Consider the following 13,179-nt stretch of genomic DNA (forward strand, 5'->3'; position numbering starts at 1 on the left):
TCTGGCCTGTAGCTCTCCTGGTGTCATTTCATTTCCCACCTAATTTAGCAGTGAGTCAGTGTTTGCCTCCTTACTTAATTAGTATTCTGCACATCCACATTTCCAGAGAACATTTGTAAGATAAATTTTGCCTTCAGAAAAAAAGAAGCAATTGTAGCCCATTGATGATTAAGAAGGAGGTTATGGACTCAAAAATTTTTCAGTTAATAAAAGCATAAATCTGAAAATGGGAAACACTCACATATAAAAAGATTTTCCTCAGTTTCAGAGAACTTGAATCCAAGTCTAAATTCTAATCATTTCATCTTGATATTAGAGAAGAAGACATACTTTTAGAAATTACTAATTAATACATTAAACCAAGCATAACTTGCATTCTTTAACAGATTAAAACTAGATTTAGGTTGTATATACACAAGACTATCTGTTCGGTCAAGCAGATTTTCATTTCTAACAGTCAGTCTTAAATTCAGAATGGAAGCAGTTGTCTATAACTTTAATTATTACCACAGTCCCTCCTTCCTTCAAAAGTTTCTGCATTGTAGAAAAATTAACATTCAATAATTTAATTTTTAAACAAATTTTTTTCTTTGAGGCTTTCTGGATATGTCCAGTCTTCATAGAGTTTAAAGCCAGAATACACTATGAAAATAATCTGGGTTGGTCATTTTATTTTATAATGTAGAAAGTGGGTTCAAAATACTAACATCTTGCAAAGACTTCACTCTGCTTTGGATTTTCAATGCGGGCTGCATGTTCGAATAACCTGGGGATGCTGTCTTGAAAATGTAGATGCCCTATTACTAGAGATTTAAGTTCAAGTGGGCTAGGGTGGGGCCTGCAATACTGCTATTTTTTTTAAAGCTCCCCAGATTATTCAAATAAGGGGTGAAACTACTACCAGGCCCTAGATTATGGAATTCCTCAGTTCTTGTCTTCTCAAAGAATTCAGTTGAAAGACCTGATAGAGAGTTAATGTTGCAAAGGCTTTTTTTTTTCTTTTAGCAAAAAGTGATAGTACACTCCAGTGACAGAGGAGCAGGCTGACCCAAGGATAGGTGGCAAAGCACCGAGTTCCTCATTGTGTTCCTTTATGAGGAGTTATTTGTTCCCCTCCCTCCCATCTCCTCATTCTCACTCCACCCTTGGAACTGCCTTGGTTTCCTCCCCTCCAACTTTTGCTGCAAGTTTGTCCTAGTCATTTTCCCAGGAGGGCCTAAGTGCAACCCCTTGGGGGGCGGGCCCTGACTGCAATGCTAATGATATTTTAATTCGTATATGGCGTTTACATTCATATATGGCTTTTATGATATTATAATAGCCTCAAGGCTGCTAGTGACACAGTCTTTTTGTTTTTTTTAATTTTATTTTTTGTTTTTTAAAATTTACATCCAAATTAGCATAGAGTGCAACAATGATTTCAGGAGTAGATTCCTTAATACCCCTTACCCATTTAGCCCATCCCCCCTCCCACAACCCCCCCCCCATAACCCTCAGTTTGTTCTCCATATTTATGAGTCTCTTATATTTTGTCCCCCTCCCTGTTTTTATATTATTTTTGTTTTCCTTCCCTTATGTTCATCTGTTTTGTCTCTTAAAGTCCTCATATGAGTGAAGTCATAGGATTTTTTGTCTTTCTCTGACTGACTCATTTCACTTAACATAACACTCTCCAGTTCCATCCACGTAGTTGCAAATGGCAAGATTTCGTTCTTTTTGATTGCCGAGTAATACTCCATTGTATATATATACCACACCTCCTTTTCCATTCATCCATCGATGGACATCTGGGCTTTTTCCATACTTTGGCTATTGTTGATAGTGCTGCTATAAACATGGGGGGGGTGCATGTGTCTCTTCGAAACAGCATACCTGTATCCCGTGGATAAATGCCCAGTAGTGCAATTGCTGGGTCATAGAGTAGTTATATTTTTAGTTTTTTGAGGAACCTCCATACTGTTTTCCAGAGTGGCTGTACCAGCTTGAATTGCCACCAACAACGCAAAGAGATCCTCTTTCTCTGCATCCTCGCGAACATCTGTTGTTGCTGAGTTGTTAATGTTAGCCATTCTGACAGGTGTGAGGTGGTATCTTATTGTGGTATTGATTTGTATTTCCCTGATGATGAGTGATGTTGAGCATTCTTTCATGTGTCAGTTGGTCATCTGGATGTCTTCTTTGGAGAAGTGTCTCTTCATGTCTTTTGCCCATTTCTTCACTGGATTATTTGTTTTTTGGGTTTTCAGTTTGATCAGTTCTTTATAGATTTTGGATACTAACCCTTTATCTGATATATTGTTTGCGAATATCTCCTCCCATTCTGTTAGTTGCCTTTTAGTTTTGCTGATTGTTTCCTTCGCTGTGCAGAAGCTTTTTATTTTGATGAGGTCCCAGTAGTTCATTTTTGCTTTTGTTTCCCTTGCGTCCGGAGACGTGTTGAATAAGAAGTTGCTGCAGCCAAGGTCAGAGAGGTTTTTGCCTGCTTTCTCCTCGAGGATTTTGATGGCTTCCTGTCTTACATTGAGGTCTTTCATCCATTTTGAGTTTATTTTTGTGTACAGTGTAAGAAAGTGGTGCAGGTTCAGTTTTTTGCATGTCGCTGTCCAGTTTTCCCAGCACCACTTGCTGAAGAGACTGTCTTTATTCCATGGGATATTCTTTCCTGCTTTGTCAAAGATGAGTTGGCCATACATTTGTGGGTCCATTTCTGGGTTCTCTATTCTGTTCCATTGATCTGAGTGTCTGTTCTTGTGCCAGTACCATACTATCTTGATGATTACAACTTTGTAGCATAGCTTGAAGTCCAGGATTGTGATGCCTCCTGCTTTGGTTTTCTTTTTCAAGATTGCTTTGGCTATTCGGGGTCTTTTCTGGTTCCATACAAATTTTAGGATTATTTGTTCTAGCTGTGTGAAGAATGCTCGTGTTAATTTTGATAGGGATTGCATTGGATATGTGGATTGCTTTGGGTAATATCGACATTTTAACAATATTTGTTCTTCCTATCCAGGAGCATGGAATCTTTTTCCATTTTTTTGTGTCTTCTTCAATTTCTTTCATAAACTTTCTATAGTTTTCAGTGTATAGATTTTTCACCTCTTTGGTTAGATTTATTCCTGGGTATTTTATGGGTTTTGGTGCAACTGTAAATGGGATCGATTCCTTGATTTCTCTTTCTGTCACTTCATTGTTGGTGTATAGGAATGCAACCGATTTCTGTGTGTTGATTTTATATCCCGCAACTTTGCTGAAGTCATGAATCAATTATAGCAGTTTTTGGTGGAATCTTTTGGGTTTTCCACATAGAGAGTATCATGTCATCTGCGAAGAGTGAAAATTTGACCTCCTCCTGGCTGATTTGGATGCCTTTTATTTCTTTGTGTTGTCTGAGTGCAGAGGCTAAGATTTCTAATACTATGTTGAATGATAGTGGTGAGAGTGGACATCCCTGTCTTGTTCCTGACCTTAGGGGGAAAGCTGTCAGTTTTTCCCCATTGAGGATATTAGCGTTGGGTCGTTCATATATGGCTTTTATGATCTCGAGGTATGCTCCTTCTGTCCCTACTTTCTTGAGGGTTTTTATCAAGAAAGGATGCTGTATTTTGTCAAATGCTTTCTCTGCATCTATTGAGAGGATCATATGGTTCTTGTCCTTTCTTTTACTGATGTGATGAATCATGTTAACTGTTTTGCAGATATTGAACCAGCCCTGCATCCTAGGTATAAATCCCACTTGGTAGTGGTGAATAATTTTTTTAAATGTATTGTTGGATCCAGTTGGCTAATTTCTTGTTAAGGATTTTTGCATCCATGTTCATCAGGGAATTTGGTCTATAATTCTCCTTTTTAGTAGGATCTCTGTCTGGTTTTGGAATCAAGGTAATGCTGGCTTCATAGAAAGAGTTTGGAAGTTTTCCTTCCATTTCTATTTTTTGGAACAATTTCAAGTGAATAGGTGCTAACTCTTCCTTAAATGTTTGGTAGAATTCCCCTGGAAAGCCATCTGTCCCTGGACTCTTGTTTTTTGGGAGATTTTTGATTACTAATTCGATTTCCTTACTGGTTATGGGTCTGTTCAAATTTTCTGTTTCTTCCTGTTTCAGTTTTGGTAGTGTATGTGTTTCTAGGAATTTGTCCATTTCTTCCAGATTGCCCATTTTATTGACATATAATTGCTCATAATATTCTCTTGTTGTTTGTATTTCTGCTGTGTTGGTTGTGATCTCTCCTCTTTCATTCTTGATTTTATTTATTTGGGTTCTTTCCTTTTTCTGTTTGATCAAACTGGTTAGTGGTTTATCAATTTTGTTAGTTATTTCAAAGAACCAGCTTCCGGTTTCATTGATCTGTTCTACTGTTTTTTTTGGTTTCCATAGCATTAGTTTCTGTGCTAATCTTTGTTATTTTCTTTCTTCTGCTGGTTTGGGGTTTTATTTGCTGTTCTTTTTACAGCTTCTTAAGGTGGAAGGTTAGGTTGTGTATGTGAGATCTTTCTTCCTTCTTCAGGAAGGCCTGGATGCTATATACTTTCCTCTTATGACTGCCTTTGCTGCATCCCAGAGGTTTTTGGCTGTGGTGTTATCATTTTCATTGACTTCCATATACTTTTTAATTTCCTCTTTAACTTCTTTGTTAGCCCATTCATTCTTTAGTAGGATGTTCTTTGGTCTCCAAGTATTTGTTACCTTTCCAAATTTTTTTCTTGTAGTTGATTTTGAGTATGTTTGGTTTGCAAATATGCATGGTATGATCTCGATCTTTTTGTGTCCCAGTATGTGGTCTATTCTGGAGAATGTTCCGTGTGCACTGGAGAAGAATGTATATTCTGCTGCTTTAGGATGAAATGTTATGAATATATCTGTCAAGTCCATCTGGTCCAGTGTGTCATTCAAAGCCATTGTTTCCTTGTTGGTTTTTTGATTAGATGATCTGTCCATTGCTGTGAGTGGGGTGTTGAAGTCTCCTACTATTATAGTATTACTATTGATGAGTTTATGTTTGTGAGTAATTGATTTTATATATTTAGTGCTCTCTCATTTGGCACATAAATGTTTGCAATTGTTAGGTCTTTTTGGTGGATAGACCCCTTGATTATGATATAATGCCTTTCTGCATCTCTTGATACAGTCTTTATTTTAAAGTCTAGATTGTCTGATATAAGTATGGCTACTCTGACTTTCTTTTGTTGACCATTAGCATGATAGATGGTTCTCCATCCCCTTATTTTCAGTCTGAAGGTGTCTTTAGGTCTAAAGTGGGTCTCTTATAAACAGCATATAGATGGATCTTGTCTTCTTTTCCATTCTGTTACCCTATGTCTTTTGATTGGAGCATTGAGTCCATTGATGTTTAGAGTGAGTACTGAAAGGTAATGAATTTATTGCCATTATGATGCTTGTAGAGTTGGAGTTTCTGGTGGTGTTTTCTGGTCCTTTCTAATCTTTTGTTGCTTTTGGTATATATATACACATTATTTTTTTTTTCATCTTTTCTCCCCTCAGAGAGTACCCCTTAACATTTCTTGCAGGGCTGGTTTAGTGGTCACCAACTCCTTTAATTTTTGTTTGTCTGGGAAACTTTTTATCTCTCCTTCTATTTTGAAGACAGCTTTGCTGGATAAAGAATTCTTGGCTGCATATTTTTCTGATTCAGCACACTGGATATATCCTGCCACTCCTTTCTGGCCTGGCAAGTTTTTGTGGATAAATCTGCTGCAAGCCTGATATGTCTTCTCTTGTAGGTTAGCGACTTTTTTTCCCTTGCTGCTTTCATGATTCTCTCCTTGCTTGCGTATTTTGTGAATTTGATTATGATATGCCTTGTTGATGGTCGGTTTTTGTTGAATCTAATGGGGATCCTCTGTGCTTCCTGTATTTTGATGTCTGTGTCTTTCTCCAGGTTAGGAAAGTTTTCCGCTATGATTTGCTCACATAACCCTTCTACCCCCATTTCTCTTCCTTCCTCTTCTGGGACCCCTATGATTCTGATGTTGTTTCCTTTTAATGAGTCACTGATTTCTCTAATTCTTAGACTCTGCTCTTTTGCTTTAATCTCCCTCTTTTTCTGCTTCATTATTCTCCATAAGTTTGTCCTCTATGTCGCTGATTCTCTGTTCTGCCTCATCCATCCTTGCCGCCACGGCATCCATCCATGATTGCAGCTCAGTGATAGCATTTTTTTTTTCATCCTGACTAGTTTTTACTTCTTTTATCTCCACAGAAAGGGATTCTAATCTATTTTCAACTGCCTCTAGTATTCTTTTTATCGTGATTCTAAATTCTGGTTCAGACATCTTGCTTGTATCTGTGTTGGTTAAATCCCTGGCTGTTGTTTCTTCATGCTGTTTCTTTGGAGGTGAATTCCTTCATTTTGTCATTTTGAAGGGAGAAAAAGAATTAATGAGGTAGAAAAATTAAAATTTAAAGAATTAAAATTAAAAAAATATTAAAATTTAAAAATTGAAAACACACACACAAAAAAATGAATAAATGATGCTAGATCCTGAGTGTGTTTTGGTCTGGATGTTGAAAGTGGTTTGATAGATTAGAGAAAAAAGGCGGGGGGGGGAAGGAAATCTTTTGAGAATCTGAAAAATTGAATACACTGAAGTAGACTAAAATGAAATGATGGGAGTAAAATACAATTTGAAAAAAATTACGTGAAACTGAAGAATATAGTAGAAAAAAATTTAAAAGCTTTAAATAAAAATTAAAAATAAAAATGAATTTTTTCTCTTTCTGTATTGAAGAAGAAAAGAAAACAAAAAAGAGAAAAAAAAATCATTTAAAAATTTGAAAAAGTGAATACACTGTAGTAGACTAAAATAAAACAATGGGAATAAAATAGAATTTGGAAAAGTTTACATAGAAGTAAAAAATATAGTAAAAATAAAAATTAAAGAAAAACATTTTTAATAGAAATTGAAAAGAAAAATGAAGTTTTTCTCCCTCTGTATTCAAGAACAAGAAAAGAAACTAAAAAGAGAAAAAAGAAAAGAAAAAAAAAGGAAATCGTTTGAAAATTTGAAAAAATTAACATACTGAAGTAGACTAAAATAAAATGATGCAAGTAAAATTGAATTTGAAAAGTTACACAAAAGTAAAAAATTAAATAAGTAATTAAATAAGTAATAAGTAATAAAAATTAAAGAAAAATATTTTTAATAAAAATTAAAAATAAAAATGAATTTTTTCTTTCTGTATTCAAGAAAAAGAAAAGAAGTGAAAAAGAGAAAAAAAAGAAAGAAAATTGAATAGATGGACCTGCTAACAGATTGAAATAGGACTGAAATTACTTTGTTTTCCCCTAGAAGTCAGACTATGAAGTGCTTTCTAGTCTATAAACTAAGCAGGGGGTGAGACTTGTGTTCTTGAAGAGTGAGGTTGGCCCAGTTGGGCGGGGCTTTGTGTAACGGCTCCATTCTCCACTAGATGGTGCTGCTAGCCTACTGGGGTGTTGTGTTGTGGTGCTCATAGGTGCATATGTGCATGCGCGGGAGCGGTGAAAATGGCGTCACCCAGCTACCCAGTCTCTAGTTTTGGAACTCTGTTCTCCCGGATCATCAATTGCTAACCCGTCCTCTGTCTTCAGCTTTTGTCCACTCCCCGCTTTTTCATTGTCTGTGGCCAAGCACCAGGAAGTACCTCTCTCCTGAGTTTTGTCTCAGATGCGGCTGTTTTCCACCGCCCCTTACTTCTGAAGGACTGTGGCTTTGACCCTTTCTGCCCTTCTGCAGGGGGGGGTCTCACTGAGCAATGGCCGAATGCCAGCCACACCCAGGAAAGTTTGCATTACTGTGCTGCTGCCGAAGCCCAGAGACTGCAGCCAGGTGCCAGCCCGCCCCAGAAAAAGTTTGAGAGATAGTGTAGCAGCAACATTTCAGGAATTATGGAAAATCACAACACACATCTGACACCAGGCTTCACCCTTAAGGACCTTGTTCCAGCACCAGCGAATGTGACCGTTCTCTGGGGTCTGCTGGGACCAGGTGGCCTCAACAGTCTCTACCAAATGTTCTTCCAGCAGTGGAATTGCTTTTCCCTGTGTGGCCCAAGAACCTCCCGGACCCCACTCCACTCCTGGGGATTTGCCCTTCCCAGCAGAGCATCTCCAGGTATCAAGCTGCAGAGCTGCAGACTCTGTGCTCCCCTTGTTTACAGTCTTAATGGAATTTAAACCCTCTCCTTTCTCCTTTCTCCCTTTTTAGTTTAGTCCCTGTAGCTATTTCCACTTTTCCACTTTCTCTGCAGCTGCCTTTGGGGAGAGGTGCTTTTCCAGTATTCTCCCCCCATCTCCATCCTCTCTCCACCTGCAAAAGTGGCTCCCTGCCTGCTGCAGCTTCTCTCTCCCCAAGTTCACCTCTCTGTGCCACATACCTGTTGAGTTCTGTGGTTCAGGTTGTGCAGATTGTTGTGTTAATCCTCAGATCAGTTTTCTAGGTGTACAGGATGGTTTAGTGTTGGTCTGGCTGTATTTCATGGGCGCGAGACACACAAAAAACTTCCATGCTGTTCTGCCATCTTGGTTTCTCAGGCTTGTCGTGACACAGTCTTTCTTAAGTGCACATGTTCCAAAGTTAAGGCAGTCCCTGTAGCCCATATCTCCTGCTTATGGGTCTGTGGTGTACCACACAAGGGCTTGGTCTGAGGGAGATGGGGTGGACTCTGGGTGGAGACATGTGGTTTCTGGCAATTTCCCATCGTCATCCTCCTACTTCCCCTTCCTGTCATGTCTGTCTAACTACCTCGTCTGACAAAACTACCGCTCTACACTGTGCTATCTCACTAAGAATAGATTAAATAGGTCTCGGGGGCTACTTCTTAGTGACATAAGTCTACTAGAAAGAACAGAGGACAGGCATGCATTGAGCTAGATAGTTAGGATGGGTAAATGAGTTAGACACAGATCTTGCTGATAAGCAGATTGCTGCCTGTATGAGTGAGGGCAGGTACACTAAAGGCTAAATGGCTGTTGATAAGTGCTGTTGGAAAGGTCCAAAAGCAAAAATGGGGTCATTCATGGAGACAGATATAATTGGATTGTTTGAGAGTTGCAAGGCCAAATATGCCTCTTAGGAAAGCTCTACTAAATTTTTAAAGGAATTCTCTATTCTGGATAAAAGGTATAATATACACACACATACACACACACAACATATATGTAAAATATACTTTCCACCCTTTGTTCTTACCATTTATTCCCTTAATAGTGACTATTGATAAATAGGTAAATATTGATAAATAGATCTTAATTATCATGTACTAAAATTTATCATTTTTCCCTTTATAATTAACAATTTTTGTGTGCCATTTCAGAAATCTCAGCCTACCTTAAGGTTATAAAGTGAATTTTCTGTTTTCCTCTAAAAGTTTTACTCTCCTGTTCACATTTGGATCCACTAAATCTAGATCTACTAGATCTATTTAGAACTCATGTGCTTAAGATGTGAAGTAGGGAATCATGATTCACTTTTTTCCGTAAGGATATCCAAGTGATACAGCACTCTTTACTGCAAAGGCAGTCCATTCCAACTACATAATAATTTTTCCTGTCCTAAAGAAAAAACGTGACATACATAAAGTGACTATATATGTATGGATCTGAGTTCTCTTTTCTCTTTCACTGTTCCCTTTGTCTGTCTTTGCATGCATATTTCACTATCATGACTTCTATAGTTTTATATAATCGGTTTTCCTACCTGGTAATGAAAGTCGTACAGTAGCTGTTATTGTTCAAGATTGTTTTAACTTTTCATTTCCATTTAAATTTTTAAATCAGCATGTCAGTAAACACATGCTGTATAAAACACATGTGTATAAAAGCCTCTGGGATTTTGATAAGATTATTTGACTCCGTAAATCAATTTGGGGGCAGTCGACACCTGCACAATACTAACTCTTCCAACCCATGAACTTGGTATTTCCCATAATTTTAATTTCCCATAATTTTAATTTTTACCTAATTCTCTCAAGAAAGTTTTATAATTTTTAATATAGATGTTGTTCACATCATTTGTTAGATTTATCTGTATTTGATATTGTGTTGTTATTATGAGTTATATTGTTTTAAATTGCATTTTCTATTGTTTCGTACTGGTACATAGCAATATAATTAATTTTTGTATATGGGTCTTATGTGCAGTGACTTTACTAAATGCATTTACTAATTCTGATAGTTTGTAAATTCAATATCATACATGTACAATCATGCATTTGCAAAATATGACGGTATCATTTCTTCATATCCAATCTTTATGACTTTTTTCTTTATTGCACTGGCCCAGTCCTCCAATTCAGTGTTAATCAGAAGTGGTGATAGCAGGATGTTTTTGTCTCATTCTTTATCTCTAGGGGAAAGCTTTCCCAATCGGTCATCCTTAAATACAATGTTTGTTATAGGCTTTGGAAGATAATCTTCGCTAGAATAAGGTTTTGTTGTTTTTCGCAAACTGGTATTAAGTCTTCTCAAGTGATTTTACTGTATCTGTTAAGATGGTTATATGATTTCTGAATATCTTTCATATGTAAAATAATCTCTCCAGGATCTTACTAGTATAACCTATGTAGTTGTGTATGTAAGGAAATTCAGAATATGTTGGTTTTATCACCATTTTTGAAATATACCTAAAATATTCTTAAAATTTCATTTCTGATTAAATTTGTAACAAACCATATGTCTCTGTTTCATAGAAGCTTTGAACCGCTGAGTTCCAGTGTTGAGATCCCAACTGAGATATATGTTGTTACTTTGTAGGGAAACAGTCTGCATTAGATCCCTTCATATTGCTGAACCTTCTGCCAAACTCAACTGACAAATATTACACTTACAATGGCTCATTGACATCTCCTCCCTGCACAGACACTGTTGACTGGATTATTTTTAAAGATACAGTTAGCATCTCTGAAAGCCAGGTAATCTTGGAAATTCAAACAAATGCAATCATTCAAAGCAATTTAAAAATAATTAGTTTCTAAGCTTTACTACTGAATATCTATTTTAAAGCATTTACAGACGCCTTTGAATCAGATATGTTAAATTATATGTTAAATGATCTTTTCCCCAGTTGGCTGTTTTTTGTGAAGTTCTTACAATGCAGCAGTCTGGCTATGTCATGCTGATGGACTACTTACAAAATAATTTTCGAGAACAACAATACAAATTCTCTAGGCAGGTGTTTTCCTCATACACTGGAAAGGAAGAGATTCATGAAACAGGTATGTATTGAAATATAATTTTTCTACTACTTTTACAGATTTTATGTTGTAGGGGTTAATTGTGGAATAATGGAAAATATACAAGACTTAGATATTTAGAAATATTTGATTATTAGCTTTGTCACTTTAGATAAGCTGTTTAACTTCTCTGAATCTCAATTACCACATTTATAAAATAGCATTTAAGGGCGCCTGGGTGGCGCAGTCGGTTAAGCGTCCAACTTCAGCCAGGTCACGATCTCGCGGTCTGTGAGTTCGAGCCCCGCGTCAGGCTCTGGGCTGATGGCTCGGAGCCTGGAGCCTGTTTCCGATTCTGTGTCTCCCTCTCTCTCTGCCCCTCCCCCGTTCATGCTCTGTCTCTCTCTGTCCCAAAAATAAATAAAAAACGTTGAAAAAAGAAAAAAAAATTAAAAAAAAATAGCTGTTCCTCCCCACATGAATAACCCCATTTTGCAGATGAGAAAAACTGAGATTCAATAACGAAAGTGATTTTTTTAAAACGCATGGTAATAGATAGCAAAGCCACATACATACTTCCAAATTCACTTCATGGTGTTTGCCTGTGCTAAGAGCTCTAGGAAATGAATGATTAAGAAGCCGTGGTGTGCAGAGCTTGAGGAGATCACTTCTAGTTGGGGTAGTCAAGAGCCTCTGCGAGGGAATGACATTTGAGTGGAGTCTTGGTGTGTGATTTGGGTTTTAAGGTGCTCACGTCTGTGTTGGCAGCTCCAAGGCAAGAGCATAGCATGAAGTAGGGATTGAAAGCAAATGCACTGAATTATTAATGAATACAAAGAGAGTTTTTCCCCCCCGGTTTCCTTCTTTGGGAGAAAAGAAGTTTGTCGACCCAAGCAATGGAGAGGACTCCAGGGGGAAAGTCTCCAGAGTGCCCTTTGTGTCTTTTGAAGTTGACACAACAGGCAGAAGCCTTTGAAAATGTCCAGAGGACATAATCAGATGCATCTACTGACTTTTCCTTTTCAGTTTATACTGATAGTGTACTGGTTAATGAAAGAAATAGGTGACGTGGCCTTTGCTTTGGGGACTTAAAACATTTCCAAGTACATGGCCATCTTTGATTTCAGCTGTACAATGAATTTTTGGCCATCTAAAGTATTAATCTAATCATCTTCTTTTGAAGATTAGTATTAAAAAAGCATGTTATTTAAAAACATTACATGTGGGGCGCCTGGGTGGCTCAGTCGGTTAAGCGGCCGACTTCGGCTCAGGTCATGATCTCGCGGTCCGTGAGTTCGAGCCCCGCGTCGGGCTCTGTGCTGACCGCTCAGAGCCTGGAGCCTGTTTCAGATTCTGTGTCTCCCTCTCTCTGACCCTCCCCTGTTCATGCTCTGTCTCTCTCTGTCTCAAAAATAAATAAAAACATTAAAAAAAAAAAATTAAAAAAAAAAACATTACATGTTTTAATGTACCGTTTGTGAGAATTACTTATCCTTTAACAACAACAACAAAATAGAGCCCAAGACAACAGTGATGAATAGCTACATTTAACGTGACAATGAGTTTCTAGTTAAATTGCCCCCAAAGGAAGAAATCTCATTACATTTCTACCAGCAATACTAAATACTATAACATTCTGTCTGGTAAATAATAGACAATTGATTAGGAAAAAAAAAAACTAGATTTAACCATCTCCTTTTAGAAAATATAATGTACCACATAACAAATTAAATAAATGTGATTTTTTTTGTTATGTACTTTTGTCAGTTGTATTTTATTAAAACTCTTCAGTCGCTCTCCATTGCTTTTAGAATAAAATCGAAACCATTCATCATTACATGGTAGGTCCCGTTTAGCACTTATGAGTCTTAGCGTTTACTCCCTGCCACTAGCTTCCTTCTCTCATACTGAACTCTTGGACATCCCCTGAAGAAGGAAGGCCACGTTCTCCTAGGTTACAGCCCCTGAAGAAGCAAGACCACATTCTCCTAGGTTACATCCCCTGAAG

The 13,179-nt window shown here is 37.4% G+C and overlaps 1 protein-coding gene across 1 annotated transcript in view; it reads left to right on the top strand.

Annotated features, from left to right (window-relative positions):
* The window catches only part of PTPRZ1 (protein tyrosine phosphatase receptor type Z1), a 183,983-nt gene that overhangs the window by 101,102 nt on the left and 69,702 nt on the right, over positions 1 to 13,179 (top strand). The window contains exons 7-8 of the mRNA XM_049641742.1: positions 10,753 to 10,910; positions 11,063 to 11,213. Coding sequence (XP_049497699.1) covers positions 10,753 to 10,910; positions 11,063 to 11,213 — 309 coding nt within the window. The remainder of the gene's footprint in view (positions 1 to 10,752; positions 10,911 to 11,062; positions 11,214 to 13,179) is intronic.

The sequence above is a fragment of the Panthera uncia genome, chromosome A2, assembly GCF_023721935.1.
Source record: "Panthera uncia isolate 11264 chromosome A2, Puncia_PCG_1.0, whole genome shotgun sequence".
Lineage (NCBI taxonomy): Eukaryota > Metazoa > Chordata > Mammalia > Carnivora > Felidae > Panthera > Panthera uncia.